General features: G+C 43.8%; 1 protein-coding gene across 1 annotated transcript in view; it reads right to left on the bottom strand.

Annotated features, from left to right (window-relative positions):
* The window catches only part of Kat2b (lysine acetyltransferase 2B), a 97,682-nt gene that overhangs the window by 51,112 nt on the left and 23,945 nt on the right, over window positions 1–22,625 (bottom strand). The window contains exon 2 of the mRNA XM_029470908.1: window positions 8,759–8,885. Coding sequence (XP_029326768.1) covers window positions 8,759–8,885 — 127 coding nt within the window. The remainder of the gene's footprint in view (window positions 1–8,758; window positions 8,886–22,625) is intronic.

Here is a 22,625-nt window from a genome sequence, read left to right as displayed (position 1 = left end):
TTAGGTGTCGGCCATTACGTTCCACAGATACTGTCCTCTCTAGCACTGCCAACTCCTCTGCCTACGTTGTGAGGATGCCCGTCTTTTCCTACTGCCTTAAAAGAAATCAGGTACTAATGGTCTGTTATATGCTGTGCAGAGGCTTACGGAGTTTGTGAGGGCCTGTGTTAAACGAGTGGATTTGGTCCTGGCTGCTCTTCCAGAGGATCTGGGTTCAGTTCCTAGCACCAACATGGAAGCTCACAACTGTCGGTTATTCTAGTCTGTGTCGGTGGAGTTGTGTTCCGACACCTTCTTCTGGTCTCTGTGGGCACTCCAAGCATGCAGTGCACATACATACATTCAAGTTAAAAAAAAAATCATGTGATTAAATAAATGAATACTTTTTTACTTAATATTTTTTATCTTGATTATTTGGGAATTTCACACCATACATCCCCCAATCACAATCACTTCCCAGTTCTCCCGGGTTCAGCAAGCCATGAGGTACCAGCTGTGTACCTGCTGCTGAGAATCAGTGTAGCTGTTACCTTACAGGGGACCCAAGTACAGCAGACCCATAGCTCTGTGTGCTGTGACCTTCGCTAAGTTCCACTAAGTACACTCACCCGGACTTCTCAAGGCTAGCTTGCCAACTCTTTTGAGACCTGCTGAACTGGAAACAAGTGTGTCCCTGATCCTTTGCACCAGAAGCAAGCACCAAGTGTCTAAGCAATTTGGAAGCAGCACAGATCAGTTTGTTGTAGTCAGTTTGGGGTCTTTAGTTTGTTACGTTTCCTTTTTGAAAAAGGCCTCATCATGTAACCCTGGCTGGCTTAGACCTTAGTAAGTGGGCCTAGATGGATGTGAACTCACAGAAACCTATCTGCCCATACCTCCTGAGCACTGGGATTAAAGTCATGTGCCACCACACTGCCTAGAAATCCATTTTTCTCTTAGCTAGAAGAGGTGAAAGTAATGCCCACAATGTCCAAAGGTTAGAAAACTAGCACCTGCAAAGAAAACTGTTAACACACTAACGGGCAAAAGACTGATCATTTAATCACTGTTTCTCTTTCCTAATCACAAATTTGAAATGGGAAAAGTAGACCTAAGAGTCAGAGCACCCGTGAGAGGATGTGGTCGATGACAGTGGTCAATGGGAACTCAGAGGAACCAGCTTTCAGATGTCAGTGTTCCCATAACAGCACCGAGAATGGTAAAGGGAAAGAAATGCTGTGATGAGCAGGCCCATAGCTCCAACACTTGTGAGGCGGGGAAGGTCCAGGCAGCCCAGGCCAACCTAAGCTATAGAAAACCCTATTTTAAACTAAGGCAAAACAACAAAACAATAAACATCAAGGCACAGGAAGAGCTGAGGAGTCCTGAGGAGGTGGCGCCTATGGTTAAAGGTTTCACATAAACCTGGACCAGAGGCTTTTAGGCCATTACAGCAATGAACAGAAACGAGAGAGCCCTCATCTCAGTAAAGGGAAGGTTGAGGGTCTACTCAGAGCCTTCTCCTCGTCCCTTCTTACACACGCAAACACACACACACATACACAATAAATAAATATTTGAAATAGAAAGAAGACCCATCATGGCTGTAATTTAGTGTGGGGGTGAGTAGGGTTTGCTCCAGTCCTACTTCTGATGCCATGCCCCCAAAGCATATGAAAAGGTCAAAGAAATAGACAAAGGCTATTTTAACCATACATTTGGCTTAAAATAGCTCAAACTCCAAAAACATTGTCACATACTCCATGTTAGAAAAAGAATGGAACCCGTAGGTTCATATGCTTGAATAGTTGGTAGAATGGCTTGGGAAGAATTAGGTAGTGCCACACTGTTAGAGGAAGAATGTCACTGGGGGTGGGCTTCAAAAGACTCTCCACCTTCTCATTGCAAATCCAGTTGTGAGCTCTCAGCTGTTCCTGTACTGTGCCCTTGCTCCTTTATCATGGAGTCTAACCCTCTAAACAGAACATGAAGTATAACCTGAAATATAACATGAAGACACCATTGATCTCTTCAGACACACCAGAAGAGGGCATCAGATCCCTTTACGGATGGTTGTGAGCCACCATGTGGTTGCTGGGAATTGAACTCAGGACCTCTGGAAGAGCAGTTAGTGCTCTTAACTACTGAGCCATCTCTCCAACCCCCTAAAACTGTTCTTTTAAGTTGCCTTAGTCATGGTGTTGTTTTATCAGAGCAATAGAAAGGTAAAGAAGCCAATTACATCTAGTTTACATTCACTTGAGGAAGTCCATCTTCAAAATAAGTATTCATTTTATACCTCAGACTCTATCAGTAAGCCCCATTTAACGTGTTGTTAGTCTCACTGGGCCCAGTTCAGTTTTAAACACTGTACTCACAGAGCCGAAGATATGAAACCACATCTGTAAGTCAATGCAACTCAATACAGCTAACCCTCCTCTTTCTCCCTCCCCCTAACCTCCCCCAGAGTCCCTCTCCCCGCCTCAAATATTATTTAACTTAAAACTATTTACCAGTTAAGGAATAAACCCAATTCTACCCAAGGAATTGAATATATCCTAAACTGTAAGCAACGCAACTTTTAATGGCAGTTAAGAAAAACAGGTAATATTTGTAATCATACACAGGGAAGCATCCAGCCAATCTCTATAAACACCTGTATTTTCTCTATAAGTTCTGACATTGTTAGGCTTGGGAGGTTAAGAATTCCCTGGAAGAAAGAAAGAAAGAAAGAAAGAAAGAAAGAAAGAAAGAAGAGAAGAGAAGAGAAGAGAAGAGAAGAGAAGAGAAGAGAAGAGAAGAGAAGAGAAGAGAAGAGAAGAGAAGAGAAGAGAAGAGAAGAGAAGAGAAGAGAAGAGAAGAGAAGAGAAGAGAAGAGAAGAAAGGCATGACGTATATGGGCGACCAGATCTGAAGCCGGGGAGGCAGCCTTCAGGAAAAAAGTACTGTGCAGAAGGACAATAAACCAAGTTTCCTGCCTGTAACCCTGAGACCTTGAAACCTGCACATGGCTGGACTCACTTTGAATGCAGCTGAAACTTAAAGGTGGCTGGTCACAATAGCGGAGACTTTCCATCCCTGAATTTGGGAGCAGGCAGGAAAACCAGAAAGAAGTTCAAGACCATCCAGCATTACATGAGACACTCGTTCAAACAAACGAAATACTTTATTATGTCGTATTTTTCAAAGATCAAAAGCCCTCGGCCCGTGGTGTCTGTCTTTTCAGTAGTAGGAGCTGAAGCAAGAGAATCGTGATTACAAAAAAAAAAAGACCAGACTTCAGAAGTAACCTCTACTTTCCTTAGAAAGCAGATAGACTGAAAAGATGAACATAATATTAAATAACAAAGGATTGTCCTTTGCACTGAAAACGTCAATTGAAGCTGATGACACTGGTCTGGTGCTGGAAGACAGTGAAAAAGAAGTTAAATAAATAAATAAATAAATAAAAATGGTGATCGTTATCGTCAACATCATCCAAGCATGTGGTGGAATCTCATGCTTGGAATCTCAGAATGGGGAGGTAAAGACCACGGATTCCTGGGTATCCCAGAGACCTGGTCTCAAAAAGAAATGAAGGTAGTTCTGGGGTGGGGGGACACACCTGTAATCCCACATTCCAGGCCAGCCAGGACTACAAAATGTGACTGTGTCTCAAAAAAACAAACAAATAAAAAGAAGCGAAGTTAACAATGGGGCTCCTGAAGAAGAGCACAGAGATTGATCCCACTCCCACATCCATGTGCGCGCACACACACACACACACACACACACACACACACACACACACAACTTCCTCACAAAGCTGAAGGCTGGAGAGATGGCTCAGAAGTTAAGATCAGCTCCCAGCATCCACATAGCAGCTCATAACGGACTGTAACTCCAGTTCCAGGAGAGCCGATGTCCTTTTCTGGCCTCTGGCAGCACCATGCACATAAATGCATACATGAAGGTAAAACACTCATACACATAAAATAAAAATAAATTTATTTTTAAAACCAATCCTGACAGCTCATCACTCACTGGTGGAGTCTGATCCTCCGAAGCTGACAGTGTTCAGAACTCCAAAGCAACAAAACTTACAGCTGCACTTGCTCGCCTCGTGTATCTCTTGCTTTCTGGTCTTAAAAACTGGCTTCTGACTGAACAAATGCACAGCCTTCAGTAATAAGTGTTTTGTTTAGTCAGGCCAGAGTCTCATCATGTAGCTCTGAGAGCCTGGAATTCACTATGTAGACTGGGCTGGTCTCAAACTAACAAAGATCCACTTGTCTCTGCCGTGTGATGCTGGCATCAAGATGTGCACCCATCCCCCAGACCATTTTCCTTTGTTGTTGTTGTTGTTGTTGTTGTTGTTTTTAAAGGCATACATTCCATCTTTTTCCAGAGATAATATCTCTCAGTGAACCTGAAGCTGCACTGTTTCAGCTAGGCTGGCTGGCTAGCCAGTGAGTCCCTGGGATCTGCCTATCTCTGCCTACTATCATTGGGGTTACGGGCATAGGTGGTGTCTTAGTTAGGGCAACTCTTATAAAGGACAACATTTAATTAGGGCTGCCTTACAGGTTCAGAGATTCTGTCCATTAGGGTCAAAGAGGGAACATGGAAATGTCCAGGCAGGCATGATACAGGTAGAGCTGAGAGTTCTACATCTTTACCTGAAGGCTGCTAGGAGAAAACTGACTTCCTGGGAGCTAGGATGAAGGTTTTAAAGTCCACGCCCACAAGGACACATCTACTCCAACAAGGCCACACCTACTGCAACAGGGCCACACCTCCCAATGGTGCCATTCACTGGGCAAACCATATACAAGCCATCACAGGTGGCCATGACAGACTTTTCTGTGGGACCTGCGAGTTTGAACTCAGGCCCTCTTCTTTTCAGAGGAAAGGCACTTATCCACTGACCCATCTCCTCAGTCTTGTGAATAATTATTTCCTAACACTTGATTGAATGTTCTTCGTATCTGAACAGATTATCCTGCTTCCAAAGATGTAGAAGAGTCTCCATCATGGCAGTCGGGGTTACATGGTTCTTACATTAGTCCCTCGTTCACAACTTGATTAGCAACACTACAACACATGCTGATGTATTTCCATGGCGAGGCACGAGGTGAGACCCTGCCTGGATAAACAAGTTAGAAAGATAGATAGATAGATAGATAGATAGATAGATAGATAGATAGTTGGGGGAATGGCTCAGTGGCAGAGTGCTTGCCCAGTATGAATGAGAACCCAGATTCAATTTCCAGCACCATACACACACAAAGATTAAACGCCTAAAGAACTTGCTAAAAATCCCCTGAAGGTAGGGGTGGAGGGAAAAAAGAGTGGTAGGGTGTTAACAATCATTAAGTGGGTGATGGGTCCAAGATGGTTTGTTAAACTATTTGATGTGTATCCACAAGTTCATACGATTACTTTTTCTTAAGCAGGATTGAAGGAGGAAGATGGTGTAATCTCACAAAATGGTTTTCTAGAACCCTGGCAAATTAATAAACTAGCATTTCAGCAAAAATTCCCATGAGGAGCCGGGCGTGGTGGTGCACGCCTTTAATCCCAGCACTCGGGAGGCAGAGGCACGAGGGTTTCTGAGTTCGAGGCCTGCCTGGTCTACAAAGTGAGTTCCAGGACAGCCAGGGCTATATAGAGAAACCCTGTCTCGAAAAACCAAAACCAAAAAAAAAAAAAAAAAAAATTCCCATGCGTTCTTGAAAACGTACAGACAGTTCCATTGAGAAAGCAATGGAGTGATGGTGGATTCCCAGTTCAAAAGCATTCAGCAAGTGAAACAAGAGGATCATATCTCTGGCCTCTGAGGTATCCTATCTCTGACAAAAAGGAATAAATCAAAAAAGGTTAGGTTGTCCTTTACAGAGGTGTTTTTCAACCTATGGGTCATGATCCTTTGGGGTCAAATGACCTTTTCACAAGGGTCCATATCAGATACCCAGGGACTGGGGTAAAGTGTTGCAGCTTTAGGAAGGTTGAGAATCACCCCTTTACAGTGTTCTATGTTCTTTTTTTTATTATTATTAGATATTTTCTTTATTTAGATTTCAAATGTTGTCCCCTTTCCTCCTTTCCCCTGGGAAAACCTCCTATCCAACCCCCTTTCCCCCTGCTCACTAACCCACCCTCTCCCCCTTCCCTGTCCTGGCATTCTCCTACACTGGGGCATCAAGCCTTCACAGGACTAAGGGCCTCTCTCCCATTGATGTCCGACAAGGCCATCCTCTGCTACATATTAGTCTGGAGCCATGGATCCCTCTATGTGTACTCTTTGGTTGGTGGTTTAGTCCCTGGGAGCTCTGGGGGTACTGATTGGTTGACATTGTTGTTCCTCCTATGGGGCTGCAAACCCCTTCAGCTCCTTGGGTCCTTTCTCTAGCTCCTCCATTGGGGATCCTTGTGCTCTATGTTCTAAACTAATCAAATGGGCATGTCCTCAGGAAGGCCATGGTACACTGAATATTGAATAGCTGTTGCTGCCTTTGGGAAGGACCACTTTGTCAACATTCCAACAAGCAACACCAATTGAACTCAGTAGGTTCACAGGACAGGACATGGATCTGGGGGTTGGGAGAAGTCGGAGGGAGAGCTGAGATTGAGTATGTATTACTGTGTCAGAGAATAAATAAAATACGCTTAAATGAGTATAAAATTCTTTTAACTTAATCTCAGGGTACTTCTTAACTTACAAAGAGGTTAATTTCAGGTGTGAATTTACAAGTATAAAGAACATGGGGCTATATACACACAGACACACGTACGTATACACTCTGCTGGATTGTAACTCAGTAGTGCAGCACTTACCTAATTGATACAATGTCCTTAGCTAGATTCCTAGCACTAAGGACCAAAAAATAAAATAAAACAAAATAAAATAAGATAACTGCAGATTTATTTTTCCATTCTTCACTGTGTATTGGAAAATAAGGGCGCTGCTGCCAACACTCGTTCAGAAACAGGAAAGGAAGCCAAGTCAGCTGGCTTTTGTCACTTGCACCATTACTGGCAGATGAGCATGCTTACACGTATAGAACCATACAATTATCAGCTTGAGAAGAAACAAGAGCTTTGTTTTTTAATGGTAATTGATTGGGGATAATAGGATTTCCCAAATCAATATGGGCACAGCTCAGCTCAGTCGTAGGTAGATTCCTTAAGCTCTGTTAACTGCATCATATTTCCCAGGTGATTTAATGTGAAGGGCACCCGGTCTATCAACTCACAGATGGGCGATAACATTGGCATATTATAAGCTAAGACATCTCTGGAAACTTTGGAATCTTCCCTTTTGCAACTGCTTAAAACTATGACAGCCTTTAGCCTGAAACAAGATGTTTTTGTAACGAAAGCGTTTGTCTGTTAGTCACAGCTTGGGTTATTTTTGACACCAGTTCAGTCAACACAATGATGCACTTATGAGTGTGTTGATTTCTTCTGCGAGATCTCAATTCTGTTTCCTAGTGGAGAGCTTCCCAGTGCAGCAGCTTCCGGGGGAGATCACGCCGCTGTCTGTCCTTTTGCCTGGTAAGCATTGAAATGCCAATACTTGCATTAAATGCAATACAGTGCAATAAATGCACTGAAACACACCAGACTCAGCTTAACAGTGGCCTGGCATCAGAGGTGGAGCTACATCATTTGGACCAACAGCAAACGGGCAAAGACAATGCCAAAATGCCACTCTTTTACAGGTCGTGGGCCAAAGGAGTAAGACAGGACTTGGTGATCCCATTCTGCCCAAAGACAGGTCCTTGCCATACTGGACAGTAAACCAGACTTATTTGGCATGGGCAGAAAGATGTAAAAAGAGGGGCCTTTCCAACTGAAATGCTGATATCCAAGAACAACCAGTTCCCCACTGAACTTGACCTGAAACAGAGTTTGCACATACCAAGCACTTAGGAAAAAAGGCACAACATTATGAGGTTCAGACCAGTGTGTGGGTGTATGGGGGGGGGGGGGAGGAAGAGGCAGGCAGATTTCTGAGTTCAAGGCCAGCCTGGTCTACAAAGTGAGTTCCAGGACAGCCAGGGCTACACAGAGAAACCCTATCTTGAAAAACCAAAAAAAAAGTAGTGTTAGGAAAACTAGAGGGAGGTTCAGCTGGTTAAGAACACTGACTCTCTTGCGGAGGACATGGGTTCAATTCCCAGCATCACATGGAAGCTTACAACCATATGTAGCTCCAGTCCCAAGGGATCTAACAGCCTCGTCTGTCCCTCACAAGTTTCCACACAAACATATTGCGAGGCATGGTAGCACACTCCTTTACTTCCAACACTTGGAAAGCAGTGGCAGACAGATCTCCTGAGTTTGAGTCCAGCCTGGTCTACAGATGGAGTTCCAGGATAGCTGGTACTACACAGAGAAACATTGTCTCCATTAATTAATTAAAACTAATTAATAATTACCGTCATTGTGATTATTATTATTATTATACATAACTATCCACTTAGTTGAGGTTTCAAACCTAACACCAAAGCCCTATGGCGACCCCTTCACCAGGACAAATCAGGCCTGTCCCTCTTACACACCAGAGCCATCATGCCTATTTCAACTTCAACCTTCTGTGCCCCCAGCTCTTATAACATGGTGAACAGACAAAGGAGAAGGCAGTGCAAGCAGATGGGGTCTGTCTCACCCATGAAGCACTTCCCAGCAGACTCTGGACCCTTGTCAACAAAGTGGCAATTATGGTTTGCCCACAGTCCAGCAGTGTGATTGTCAGGCTACTGGGGAATGGCTACCAGCTGATTCGGGAACTTACCAAGGGCATGGCTACAGCTTCGACAGGATTCTGTCAAACTGACAATAATCTGCTGGAGGTCTCCTCTTGGTGGAGTAGGAGAGGGGTTAGGGTTCTTCCAGCCATTGCATTTACAGGACTCCTCTGCCTAGAAATGAAAAGAAAGAAACACAACTCTTTCAACAGGCACCCATGGACAGTTTTACAAGAGACCAATGCACACACATGAGCTAAGTAATTTTCTATATATGTAAGCGTAACAAAATAGGGGGTGGGCGGAGTAAAGGGGCGGGACTTCAGATGGGGGTGGAGTAAAGGGGTGGGACTTCAGGGGGCGACGGAAGTAAAGGGGTGAGACTTCAGATTTGCTTCTGCTGGTTGTATCTACAGCTCAAACATTTCGCTTTTGCATTCCCCAGGGAATGGTCAGATCAAAGACAGTCCACAACACTAGCTTCACAAAACAAGCAACACTCCCAAACAGCAATAGAACAAGAGTGAGTTTACAATACTTGATATAAATCTTAAGTTTCCCTAAAGACTCACACCTCCTTAGCTCTGTACAAAAGAATAAAGCTGACTTATTTAGCTGCTGTGCAGTAACCTTGGCTACGAAATGGAGACCAAACATGAAAGACATATTATTTACTCTACCAGGCTAGTCATACTGTGTGACAGGGAGGCTTTCAAGTAGTGTCCTTAACTGAAAGATCCCTGGTACCTTTGGAAAGCCCCGTTTCATCCCCCAATATTGTTCACTGGTGCTCCGGATATGTCTGCTAAAACAGTGGGCTCTGGCTGCAGTGAAAGACTATCTCAAAAAATAAGATGGACAACTCCAAAAGATCCGACACCCTCATCTAAGACTCTGCCAGAACCTACACAGAAGCACGCAGACAAGCATGCGTACACACCACGTAATTCTTAAAATAATAGTAAGGTGGCGTGGGGTTGAGGAAAAGCCACTCAAACCTTGAACCCTGGCCTCCACCCAGCACCCCAGCTGCATTTCTACTGAGCCCTAATCTTGTTTGTCTCTGAGGACAGGATGCCTAAAAGTCAGAACCCCCTCCCTCTTCAGGACAATCAAAACTATGGAATGTAAGAAGGTTGCTGGAATGACTACAAGACAGTCTCTAACTCCATTATAACACAACTGAAAACCTACACGCCCTAGCACCATGACAGTTGACAATTGCCAAGTAACAACTAGAAAGGCCCCAAAAAGAAGAGAAAAAAAGCAGAGGTTTTGTTGTTTCTTAGGTGTTGGTTGGTTGGTTTTGGTTTTGGTTTTTTTGAAACATTGTTTCTCAGTGAAGTCCTGGCCATCCTGGAGTTTTGTTCTGTAAACCAAACTGGTCTCTAATTCAGAGATTCACCTGCCTCCGGCTCTCAGTTTCTGTGACTAAAGGTGTATTCCACTATCGCTGGGCTAGAGGCAGAATTTAAATTCCCCAGAAAACTTCTGCCCATTCCAAGAAGACCATATGAATATTTTTCCCCTTTATAAGCCTGTATTCCCTCTTACCCTGTAAGAGAAGAACAGAGAGCGTAACTCTCAAGTTGATCTTACACTTCTTCCCTTAGCTAAGAACAAGCTTCTTGCTTCTGCTCAATCAAGTACCATGGTTGCCACTTTTCCAAGAAGGAAAACTGAGATCGAGGTGGAAAACTGCAGTATTTTTGTTATACAGGAAAGAAAACAAAGAGCCTTATCTGGGTGCAGCAAGCCACCAGGCAACACAAAACGAGCAAATTACATTTCAAAGCCTCAACGCAGTACAGGAAGAAAGAAAAAGACAAAGACAGCTGAGAGAGTGAAAGCAGAAGAGAAGGTGCCCTGTGAGGAGGGCTGCAAAGAGGAAGGGGTGCCGTCCATGTCCATCCAAGGCTGGAGGGCTGGAGGGCTGCAGTGCAGCCAGGAAGGTGAACCAGCAGAGCTGCGAGAAGGTGGAGAAAGGAAGGAACGATGTGAGGCCCAGGAGCAACTACAGCCTCTACCTTAAATCCTCTCTCAAAGAGAACTAACTCCAAGGTGTTAATGGCAGGTGCCCTATGACCTCCCTTCTTTCTCTCCTCCTTTCTCCTGTGGTCTCCCAGCCCAGAATCTTCACTTCTTCTCCTTTGATAACAGTCATGGAGGCTAGTAAGAACCCTATCTAGACCTTTCCTGTTAGTAATTTCCATGAAGAATCATCTTATTTCCTTTTTTTCTTTAGGTTTCCAGTTCAGAATCAACCAGCCATTCTGGGACAAAGACAGCACACTCCCATTAATACAGCAGAGAGTTAAAACCCTCTGACAGATGGAAGAAGCATCGATGTTTAGACCAAGGCCCCAAAAGAGAGTGTGAATGAGATAAACAAAAATAGAGAGAACTGCAGCTGGGTGAGGGGGCACACACTGTTAATCTTCTAATCACAACACTCAAGAGGCAAAAGCTGGCAGATCTCTGAGTTCAATGACAGTCTGGTCTATAGAACAAGATCCAAGGCAGACAGGGCTACATAGAAAAACCTTGTCTTAAAAAAAAAAAAAATCAATAAACCAACAAACTAACTAATAGAGACCAAGGAATCCTCAAGTGTTCAAATCAAAGTGTTTCTCATTAGATCTAAGGTTTACTTTAGAGTTAGAGTTCAACTGAGTAGGAATGTGAAGTCTAAACCCCAAGGAATCATGTCATTGAAGAGTTTCCCTCACCATGATAGCCACACCCCTATTTTCTAAAAATTCTTCCAAGAACGAAGGGTGACCCTAAGATCTCACCCATATTAGGCAGTGTTTTCCCACTATGTGGAGTCCCCAACCGCATAACTTTCTACAAGCTCAATAATTTTGCTTCTGAGACAATAGCAGCCATACATAGCCTAGATCCTCTTCCTTGGATGGCCACTCAGGGCAGAGAGCAAAGTGGTGGAAACTCTGGATGGAAGAGAACAAAGCCAACCTTTCCTAGCAGCTGTCATCCTACTGACAGTGCAGAATAAGAAGCTGCATCACTGTCAAGCACCAAATTCCAGGATTCAAAGCTGGGCATGATGGCATATGTCTCTGCTTAATCCCAGCATTTGAAAGGCAGAGGAGTGGGTAGATGTCTGACTCCAAAGCCAGCCTGGTCTATCCAGCATGTGCCAGGGCTACATAGAGAGACACTGTCTCAAACACACACACACACCAAACAGAATTCAAGGATCCAGGAACTGGGGGATGATTTAGCAAGTAAGACCCTTTGTTGTGTAAACATGGGACCTGAATTCAAATTCTCAGCACCCATGTCAAAGTCAGATGTGGAGGTGGAGTGGAAATAAAGGACAGTTAGATCTTTCGAGTCACCAGCCTACTCCAGGGTCAGTGATAGGCTGTCTCAAGAGAATAAAGGCTGAAAGTGATAAAACCCTCTGGCTTTCTTACATAAGTGTGCATATGCATACACAGAACACACACACACACACACACACACAAGATTTATTTGACAACAACAAAAAAGGGGAGCTGAAGGACCTGGTTGGGCTTGGCTGCACGTGCCTGAATCATCAGCTTCTCAGGAAGCAGAGAGAGCAAGAGGGTTGTCAAGTCAAGCTCTGCAGAGCTGCAGAGGGAATTCAAGGCCATCCTGGGTAGTTTAGTAGTAAGGCTCCCTCAAAACAAAACATTTTACAAGGGGAGATGCAGCTCGGTGGTAGAGCACTTGCCTAGTATATGGGACACTCTAGACTCAAACCCCAGTACTAGGGGAGGAAAGAGAATTCAAGAATCCAAACCTTTCATCCATGTGGGGTTACTTATAGAAGCCTGGTGACTTCTTGTGCATCCATATGTGCAGACAAAACACTCCTGTGCATAAAATTAACATAAATCCGATAACTTTAAAGGGCTGAATGGATGGCTAAGTAGTTAAGAGCACTGGCTGCTCTTCTAGAGGACCTGGGTTCAATTCCTACACCCATATGGTAGCTTACAGTCTTCTGTAACTCCAGTCTCAGGAAATCTGAGATTCTATTTTGGCCTCCTCGGGCACCAGGTATGCATGCAGGCAAAACACTCATACATATAAAAATAAATGAGTAAAAAATAAAAATCAAATCAAAATAAAACCATCTTGGCTTCCTCATTAAAATTCAAGTGAGCGAATAATGATTTTTTTTTTAATGTTGGATAAGAAGACCCTGAAGATTTTCACAGCCAGAGACTGCAACTCCAAGATGGCAATGGGCTTAGAGTACAGTCAGCAGAAAATGAAAAGCTTACACCTCTACGTGCCCCGCGTGACATAAAACAATAGCCCTGGTCACCGGGGCTCATAAACCTCAAGTCACAAATCTCACAGCAGGGGCAAATCAAAAAAAGACAAGAGGTAAAAGGCATGAAACAGAACAATGACAGTCCAACGGTTTTGTGGCACCATGGCAGTCCACAGTGCAAGGCAGGATGAGAGAGTCACCACAGTGAGAGGGTGACAACAAAGAGAAAGCCTGCTAGGGCTGTGACTCAGTGTTAGTCTTACCTTGGAAGTGTGCAGCCCTAGGTTTATTCCCTAGAACAAAAAAGAAAGAAGCATGCATAGTATAATACTGGGTACGTGAGAAGAGAGGCATGAGTTCAAAGCCAACCTAGGTCACATATTGCGACCCTGTCCCAAGAGAACAAGCAAGCGAACAAGATTGGTTATGGTGGTGGCCACCTTTAATTCTAGAACTATGGAAGGCAAAGCAGGTGGGTCTCTGTGAGTTCAAAGACAGCCTTGTCTACATAGCAAGTTTCAGGACAGCCAGCACTACGTAAAGGGATGCTGTGTCAAAGAAAAAGAAAAAGGAAGAGGGGCAATAGCTCAGTTTGGTGTCACAGCACCAGGCACCATCCTGGGTTTAGTTCTCCAGCAGTGCAAAACCAAACAAGCTCAATAGAGAGAAGGACAGAGCGAGAAAGGGAGAGGGAAAAAGGAAACAAAGAGGGAGAGAGGCGGAAATGGCAATCCAAGTTGAGATATCTTACGACAAACAACATTAAAATATATGGGACCAGCAAGATGGCTCACTGGTTGAAAAGGCTTGCCACCAAACCTTATGGCCTGAGCCTGAACCCCAGAGCCCATACTGTAGAAGAGAGGTAACTCGAACAGATTGATATCTAGACTCTAGCGATGTTGTAGTGCATGTGTGCACTGGCGCGCGCATACACACACACACATACACACACACACACACTCTAATTGAAAAACAAATATAATTTTAATGCCTTAATCTTATTAAATTGAATATGGTAGTTCATATATATAATCCTGGCAGCACTCAGGAGACTGAGGAAGAATGATTGTGAGTTCAAGGACAGTCTAGACTACACAGCAAAACTCTATCTAAAACACACCAAAAAATATCATTGGGCCAGCAAGATGGCTCACTGGTAAAGGTGTCTGCCACCAAGTCTGACAACTTGAGTACAATCTGTAGTATCCACATGTTGGAGAGCGAGATTCTGAAAGGTCATCTATACACATCCACTGTGGCTTACACACACTCCCACATTACACAGATTAAATAACATTATTTCTAAAAATTATTTTAATTATTTTATATTCACTACATATTGTGATAATAACTTTTAGAGTACTAGACTAAAAAGAAAATCACTTAATAAAATTTAAGTTCTAGTTCTCTCACTGTAACTTAAACTTATATATGTCTCTCTATATAGAGGCATAAATATAGATATATATCATATTATACGTAAATATGTGCACACACACACCTCCCTGTCCTCTTGCTGGGGATCAACCCAAGTTATTAATATGATAGATAAGCCCTGTACAACTGAACCACACCCCAGTCCTCTCATTTGTTAATGTGATATTGTGGCTCCTAGAGCTCAAAGATTTGAACCCAAATACACAAGCTGGGAAGAGAAGCCACTGAAGACAAAGGCAAAGACTGGCATGGTAAACCAGACAAGGGAAAGTTTCTCAAGGATCACCAAGAGATGCCACCTGCTGAGAGAAGAAAGGAAAAGGAGGAAAGGTTGGGGAGGGAAAAGAGGGAAGAAAGTGGGTCTTTAGGAGGGGGTAAGGGGCTTTAGAAGAAGGGAAGGCCCTTAAAAAGAGGGGGAAGGGCTTTAGAAGTGGGGGCAGGGGCAGCCATCTTCCAGTAACTCACCAAAATGACGAACACAAAGGGAAAGAGGAGAGGCACCCGGTATATGTTCTCTAGGCCTTTTAGGAAACATGGCGTTGTTCCTTTGGCCACATACATGCGAATCTACAAGAAGGGTGATATTGTAGACATCAAGGGAATGGGCACTGTTCAAAAAGGAATGTCCCATAAAGTCCTACCATGGCAAAACCGGAAGAGTCTACAATGTCACCCAGCATGCCGTGGCATCATTGTAAACAAGCAAGTTAAGGGCAAAATTCTGGCCAAGAGGATCAATGTGCGGATTGAGCACATCAAGCACTCAAAGAGCAGGAACAGCTTCCTGGAGCAGGTGAAGGAGGACGATCAGAAGAAGAAGGAAGCCAAGGAGAAGGGCACCTGAGTGCAACTGTGCGCCACCCAGAGAAGCACACTTTGTGAGGACTAATGGAAAAGAGCCTGAGCTGTTGGAGCCCATTCCATACGAATTCATGGCCTAATGTACACAAAGAAATAAAGTACCAGGACTGCAAAGAAGAAGAAGAGAAGAAGAAGAAGAAGAAGAAGAAGAAGAAGAAGAAGAAGAAGAAGAAGAAGAAGAAGAAGAGGAGGAGGAAGTGGGGGCAGGAGGGCCTTTAGAAGAACTCTTCTCATGTCTTCAGCTTCCCGGAGCCAACACAGAAGCTGGGGTTTTTTCTTTGTTTTGTTTTGTTTGTTTTTGAGGTATACTGTATTTTACTACATGGGTTTATTTCTCTTTTTTAACAATTTTTTATTCGATATTTTCTTCATTTACATTTCAAATGCTATCCTGAAAGTTCCCTGTACCCTCCCACTTCCCTGTTCGCCAACCCACCCACTCCTGCTTCCTGGCCCTGGTGTTCCCCTGTACTGGGGCATATAATCTTTGCAAGACCAAGGGCCTCTCCTCCCAATGATGGCCAACTAGGCCACCCAGAAGCTGTTATTTTAAGCAAGCAATTTTGTGCTCATGTGTGAGAACGTTCTAAGATACGTGAGGTAACTAGAAAACTGTAGGTAAAGGCCCAGTCATTCATGCTTATGATGTCAACACTTAGGAATCTGAGGCAGGAGAACTAGCATGATTTTGAGGACAGTCTGGACTACATAGTGAGCCCTAGACCACCCTGAGCTTCAAAACTAATTAGACTGCATCCATGGCTCGCATTATAACTTTAAGTAATTACTGAAACCACCTGAATCTTCACTGTGGACACTGTAGTTTAGGGTAGAAAGCATCAGTATTCCTCAGTGGCTAAGGACACCCCATGATGCACAGGGTTTCCCTCAGGTTAGTGTGTAAGTGTAGGGAGCATACGTGAGCAAATGGAGTTTTAGGTGTGAAGAGCACTTCCGGCCCCTGTGCATGCCCAGGAAAATGTCAACCAGAGTGTCCAGTATTGATACTGTTTGACAAATTGTCTACCCTGAAAAGGGGGGAAATAGTCTTTTAAGAAACAGTCAGTGGAAGCTGGGGTGTATCTCTGTAATACAGTGTTTGCCTAGAATGTCAAGGCCCTGAGCTGTAACCCCAGCAACAGAAAGAAAAGTAAAAATAAAAATTAAAAATATGTAAAAAAAAAAAAAAACAGTGAATTTCATTGTCCTTGGCTGCCAAGCAAACATTTCTGTCTCATGCTTTGATCTGCAGCTATCAAGTCCTCCACTTGGGCCTTCATCTCTTCTTCCAAATGTTAGAGCCTGGTCACTGCTCTTAGAGATAAGAGGTCCCCTTGGAAACACCTCTTCTATAGCTCTTGGTAATTAGGCGTGACAGCTGCTAAGAAAACTCCTAGCAGGGTTAGCCTAGCAGCCTTAACTCAATAACAGCTGGAGGACAACCTTTTAAGGAGCCCTCTGCCAAGCCAATTATCATAGCAGCCAGCAACCTTGGCACCAAGGAAGAGCCAGCTGTCCAGGTGACGTCATCTCCCAAACAGCAAGCCTATGCAGACGAGACACATCCAAGGAAGAAGAAAACGCTCTCCAGAAGCCTGAGACAAAAAGCGGCTTTATTCACATGAGAGGCTCCTGGACATGCAGTGATTTTCTTACTGTGAACAGAAGACATTGGAGAGAGACTCTAAGGAGCTGAGCTGGATAGACATGTGGTCACATCCAGATGACAGACAAACAAGAGGGGCAAGGGATTGCAGTTTGCTTAGTGTTAACGTGTAAGCATTTGTGTGATATTTGGAGGCCACCCAGGGAAAGAGAAGACAGCCATGCTGTCTAACAGAATTCTGTCACACTGAAACTACTAGACTAATTCAAGTAGGTAGAAAACTCAGGAAGAGCACACCAATAAATGACCAGGAGACTTCTCAGCCCTCAGACTCAGACCAAGCATAGGAACACGGTGGCGGGAAATGATGAATCTAGACTCATTCCTGATAGCATTTCTGTGCCACGCCGCCATGCTGGAGAAACACCTGGATCTCTATCTTCCCTTCTTCACCTTGTATGATGTACGAGGAAGGGATGAGCTGAGAGTCAAACTGAGCGGAGCTCCTTCTACAATGCAGAAGCATAGATCCTGTCCTGGCAGGTACCTGAGCATGAGATCAGGGGTAGGAGTGAGGGGGCAATGGGAATTGTATTATCTACATCCTAGCTCTGAAATTTGACAAAGGTATACTATTTAAAAGTCAAAAAAGGCCAGTGATGATGACTCGTGGCTCAGCGGGTGTGGGCGCTTGGCACCAGGCCTCAAGATCTTAGATTGACTCCTGGAACTCACATGACAGGAGGAGAGAACTGACTCCAAAAACCTGTTCTTAGCATAGCACACTGTGGTACACTTACACCTACACATATACACACAAGGAGGAAATAAACAAACATTAAAAAAAAATAAAAGTCGGAAGTTGGAAAGACAACTCTGTCGGAGGATGGAGAGACAACTCCAAGGCAAAAGCACTGGCTGCTCTTTCAGAAGACCCAGGTTCTATTCCCAGCCCCAATACAGAAGCTGACAAATGTCTGTAACTCCAGTTCATGGGAATGAAATACCCTGTTCTGGACTCCACGGGCACTTAACTCACATGGTGCACAGACATGACAGCAAAACACCCATATACATAAAAAAGCTAAAACTTTTTATAAAAAAAAATTAAAAGACCAGCACTTGGGAGGCAGAGGCAGGAGGATTTCTGAGTTCGAGGCCAGCCTGGTCTACAGAGTGAGTTCCAGGACAGCCAGGGCTACACAGAGAAATCCTGTCTTGAAAAAACAAACAAACAAACAAACAAAAAAAAGACTGAGCCACCATCAAAACTGTACTTCAATGGTAACCTCTGACTCTGTCTCACTTTTTTNCCAGGACAGCCAGGGCTACACAGAGAAATCCTGTCTTGAAAAACCAAAAAAAAAAAAAAAAACCTAAAAGAAGGGGGACCTTAGGATACACCTCAATGACAGAGTAATTGCAGCACATGAAAGGCCTAAGGATCAGCCCACAGCTGCCAAAGAAGAACAAAAACAAGAACAAGAGCAGGAGGGAGGGGAGGGGAGGGGAGGAGGAAGAGGAGGAGGAGGAGGAAGAAAGGGAGGACGAGGAAGAGAAGTTCAAGAAGTTGAAGAAAAAGGAGGAGAAGGAGGAGAAAAAAGAAGAAGAGGAGGAGGAAGAAGAGAAGAAAGAAAAAGGCTACAGACAATGAGGATGACTAAGGAGAGGGAGGGGGAGAAGGGGAGAGCAGAAGGGGACGAGAGGGGTGAGGAGAAGGGGAGGAGAAAGGGAGGGGGAGAAGGGGAGGAGGAGAAGAAGAGGAAAAGGAAGAGAAAGAGGAAGAAAGGAGGTGACTCACACCAGCACTCAGGAGACTAAGCTAGAGAATCACCATAAGAGGCTGGAGAAATGGCTCAACAGTTAAGGGCCCTTGCTGCTCAAGCAGAGGACCTAGGTTCAGTACCTCACAGAAGGCAGCGCACCAGCTGTCTAGCTCTAGCTCCAGGGGATCTGATGCTTTCTGGGCACCAACGCACATATTCACACAGACACACAGACATCAAATTAAAAATTAAATCTTAAAAAAACCTGAAAAAATGCTCAGAATCATTAATGACGAGGAACTGCAAGCCCTACTGAGGTGTCCCTCAGCCTCCTTAGCAAGCTAAAAGGGAGAAATTGGAGCATGGCTGGATAGGATCTAGAAACCACTTGAGGTGGAGACCGGCAGGAGCAGCTGAGGTGGAGAACAGTAGGACAGGACCTCGAGCATCAAGAAGGCACTGCCGTATGATCTGAAAATTCTACTTATGGGCATATATTTTAAGAAATTGAAGCAGGAATGTCCTTGCTGAGATGTATGGGACCTTCGGTTCAAACCTCAGCAATCAAGGAAACTATAACAGGAAATCAAAACACATATTTGTTCACCCACATTCCAGCTGCCTTCTTTATTTAGCACAATAGCCAAAAGTCAGAAACAATAAGTGGTGAATAAGTAAATATAACCTGGCATATGCAAGCAAATGCATGTTATTTGAAAAACTGTGTGTATATATATAATATATATAGTATATATTATATAGATACAGTGTGTTCCTGCATGCATTTGTGTGTGCATGTGTACATGAGTGCTTGTATGATTTGACCTGGAAAGGAAAAGAAAACATGCTTTAGCTACAATGTGAAACTTGAGGATATTCTGCTAAGTAAAATAAACCAGTCACAAGGGACAAACTCTGTATGACTTCACTTCTATGAAGAGCCAAGTTTATAAAGATAAAAATGAAGTGGTGAGTGAATATGATTAATACACATTATATACCATTATATACATGTATGAAATGTGAAAAGTATTCATAAAAAGGAGAGCAGGACCAGCAAGATGGCTAAGCAGGCAAAGTCATTCCTGTACAAGGAGGATGGCCTGAATCAATCCCAGAATCTCTCATGGTGTGACAGGTAATGGTATAAATTTATCCTCTGACCTGCACCATGTGCCCAAACTCACTATCTATTCATCTATCTACCCATCCATCTATCTATGTCATATGCAGATACTCCCTAATAATATAAGAAATAAGGGGGGGGGGTGGAGCACACAAATTTAATCCAGCACTTGGGAGGCAGAGGCTGATGGATCTCTGAGTACTAGACCAGCCTGACCTGCAAAATGAGGATAGCCAGAGGCACACAGAAAAACCTGGCCTTGAAAGACCAAAAATAAATACGAATATCAAAACCTTTAAAAGTAGATAGCAGTTATCAGGTGTTAGGAAAAAGAACTGGTGCTTAATTCTCAGACTTTAATCTGTTCATTCATTTTACAAGCTAAGTTTTGTTTGGTGGTTGCCAATGGTGACTTCTGGAAGATTTATTTATGTCTATCTATCTATCTATCTATCTACCTACCTACCTATCCACCCATCTATCTATGTATCCATCTATCTATCTATTTACCTATTCATTTCATGTATATGTGTGTGCCTACGTGTATTATGTGTACTATAGACATGCAGGTACCACAGAACTCAATAGAAGAAGAAATCAGATGAACTGGAGTTCCAGGTGGTTGTGAGTAGCCTGACATGTGCTGGAAACTGAACTTAGGTCCTCTGCAAAAGCAGCCAGTCCTCTTACTGAGCCATCTCTCCAGCTCCCAATATAAACTTCTTAATGTTACTGAACTATAGCCTTAAAATGGTCATGATGGCAGTGTTCTGAGTATCATTCCGTAGTTCAGGCTCTATTAGAACTCACAACCCTGAGGCTGGTGAGATGGCTCAGCGGTTAAGAGCACTGACTGCTCTTCCGAAGGTCCTGAGTTCAAATCCCAGCAACCACATGGTGGCTCACAACCATCTGTAACGAGATCTGACGCCCTCTTCTGGAGCGTCTGAAGACAGCTACAGAGTACTTACACATAATAAATAAATAAATCTTTAAAAAACAAAAACAAAACAAAACAAGAACTCACAACACCTCTCCCCGTTAGTCTCTTTCTCTACTTGACAGCAGCTATAGTTACCTAGGAAGAAGAATCTCAATTGGAAAAAAGCCTGCATAAAACTGGCTTGTAGGCCAGCTTGTAGCACAGTTTCTTAATTAATGATTGATGGGGAGAACGCTTCAGGTAGGGTCAACTTTGGTCAGGTGGTCCTGAGGTATAGTAGAAAGTAGACTGAGCAAGTCATGGGCAGCAAGCTAATAAGCAACATTCTCCCATGGCCTCTGCATCAGCTCTTGCCTCCTGGTTCCTGCCCTGACTTTCCTGGATGATGGATTGCAAATGGTAAGATTAAGTAAACCCTTTCGTCTTCCAGCCTCAATCTCCAAAATGTTGGGGTTCCAGGAATAAGCTATCATACCATGCTAAAATTCTACATTTTTAAAAGTTCTCTGGTTATGAAGAGATGGTTCAGAGGTTATGAGCACTTCTTGACCTTGCAGTAGATCCAATGAGAGTTGGTTCCCAGCACTCACATGGTGGCTCACAACCATCTGTAACTTCAGGAAGATGTCCTCTCGGACCTCCACAGACATTACGTATGCATGTAGTGCATGCATATTCATGAAGGCAAAACACTCAAACACACAATTTTTTTGTTTTGGTTTGGTTTGGTTTGGTTTTTTGAGACAGGGTTTCTCTATAAAGCCCTGACTACTGTCCTGGAATTCACTTTGTAGACCAGGCTGGACTCGAACTCAGAAATTCGCCTGCCTCTGCCTCCCGAGTGCTGGGATTAAAGGCGTGCGCCACCACGCCCGGCCAAAAATATTTTTAAAATCTCTATAGTGTGGCTATGGCCCAGAGGTAGAAGGCTTGTCTAACATAGATGGAACCTTGAATTGAAGTCCTTCACTGTGTTACTGACTCCCACAAAGAAACGCTCCAGTCACATTTTTAAAAATTTGTTGACAATTGCATCCATGTATGGAGCACTGTGATCATATTCATGCCAACTCTTTCCTCCCTAGGTACCAGACTTGGGCCTCAAGCTTGCTGGTCAGTAAGCCACATGGTTGAGCCCAGAAAAACATCTCTTCCTCTTCCTTCTCCCGCTTTTTCTTTTTCCTTTTGATAGTGAGACAGGGTCGGGCATGTAGCCCAAGCTGGCTTCACATTTGTGCTGTTCCTCTTAGCCTAGCCTCCCATCTGCTCAATTACAGGTATGAGCTATAAGCATCATTATGTTTGTACCCACAGATTAGTGCTGTTCTTAGCAGGGGCAGAGAAACTTCCTTTTGCAGAAGATGACAGTTAAGGCAGAATCTAATAACTGGTAAAAAAAAAAAAAAGTAATCTGGATATATAACCGTTAGATGTTCAGTCCTAAATCAGACATCTACCTCACCTCCTCCAAGGCTCAGAGAACAACATAGAAGAGATGGTGGGATGAATGCTAAGAGTCAGAAGATGGAGATAAGGGTATCACACACTCTGGATATGACATGGCTGTCATAATCATGTACTCTTGTAGCTATGGCTGGTATGCTGGAGGCAGAATCAGAGACAATGCCCCCACCCAACACATACACAAGATCTCACTCTGTAGCCCAGATCTAACCTCAAACCTGTGATCCTCCTGCCTCAGCCTCTCAACTGGAATTCTTTTGGGGGCTTGGGGGAGGGATTTGACACAGGGTCACATTTTGTATCCCAGTCTGGCCTAGAACTTACTATATAACCCAGCAATCCTCCTGCCTCAGGGTCCTGAATGGAGACTAACTCCAAATGTGCCAGTTTTCAATAGGATTTTTCAGTTTACACACACACACACACACACACACACAC

The sequence above is a fragment of the Mus caroli genome, chromosome 17 (genome assembly GCF_900094665.2).
Source record: "Mus caroli chromosome 17, CAROLI_EIJ_v1.1, whole genome shotgun sequence".
Taxonomy (NCBI): domain Eukaryota; kingdom Metazoa; phylum Chordata; class Mammalia; order Rodentia; family Muridae; genus Mus; species Mus caroli.
Note: the sequence above shows the minus strand (reverse complement) of the source record. Positions and strands in the feature narration are given on the sequence as shown.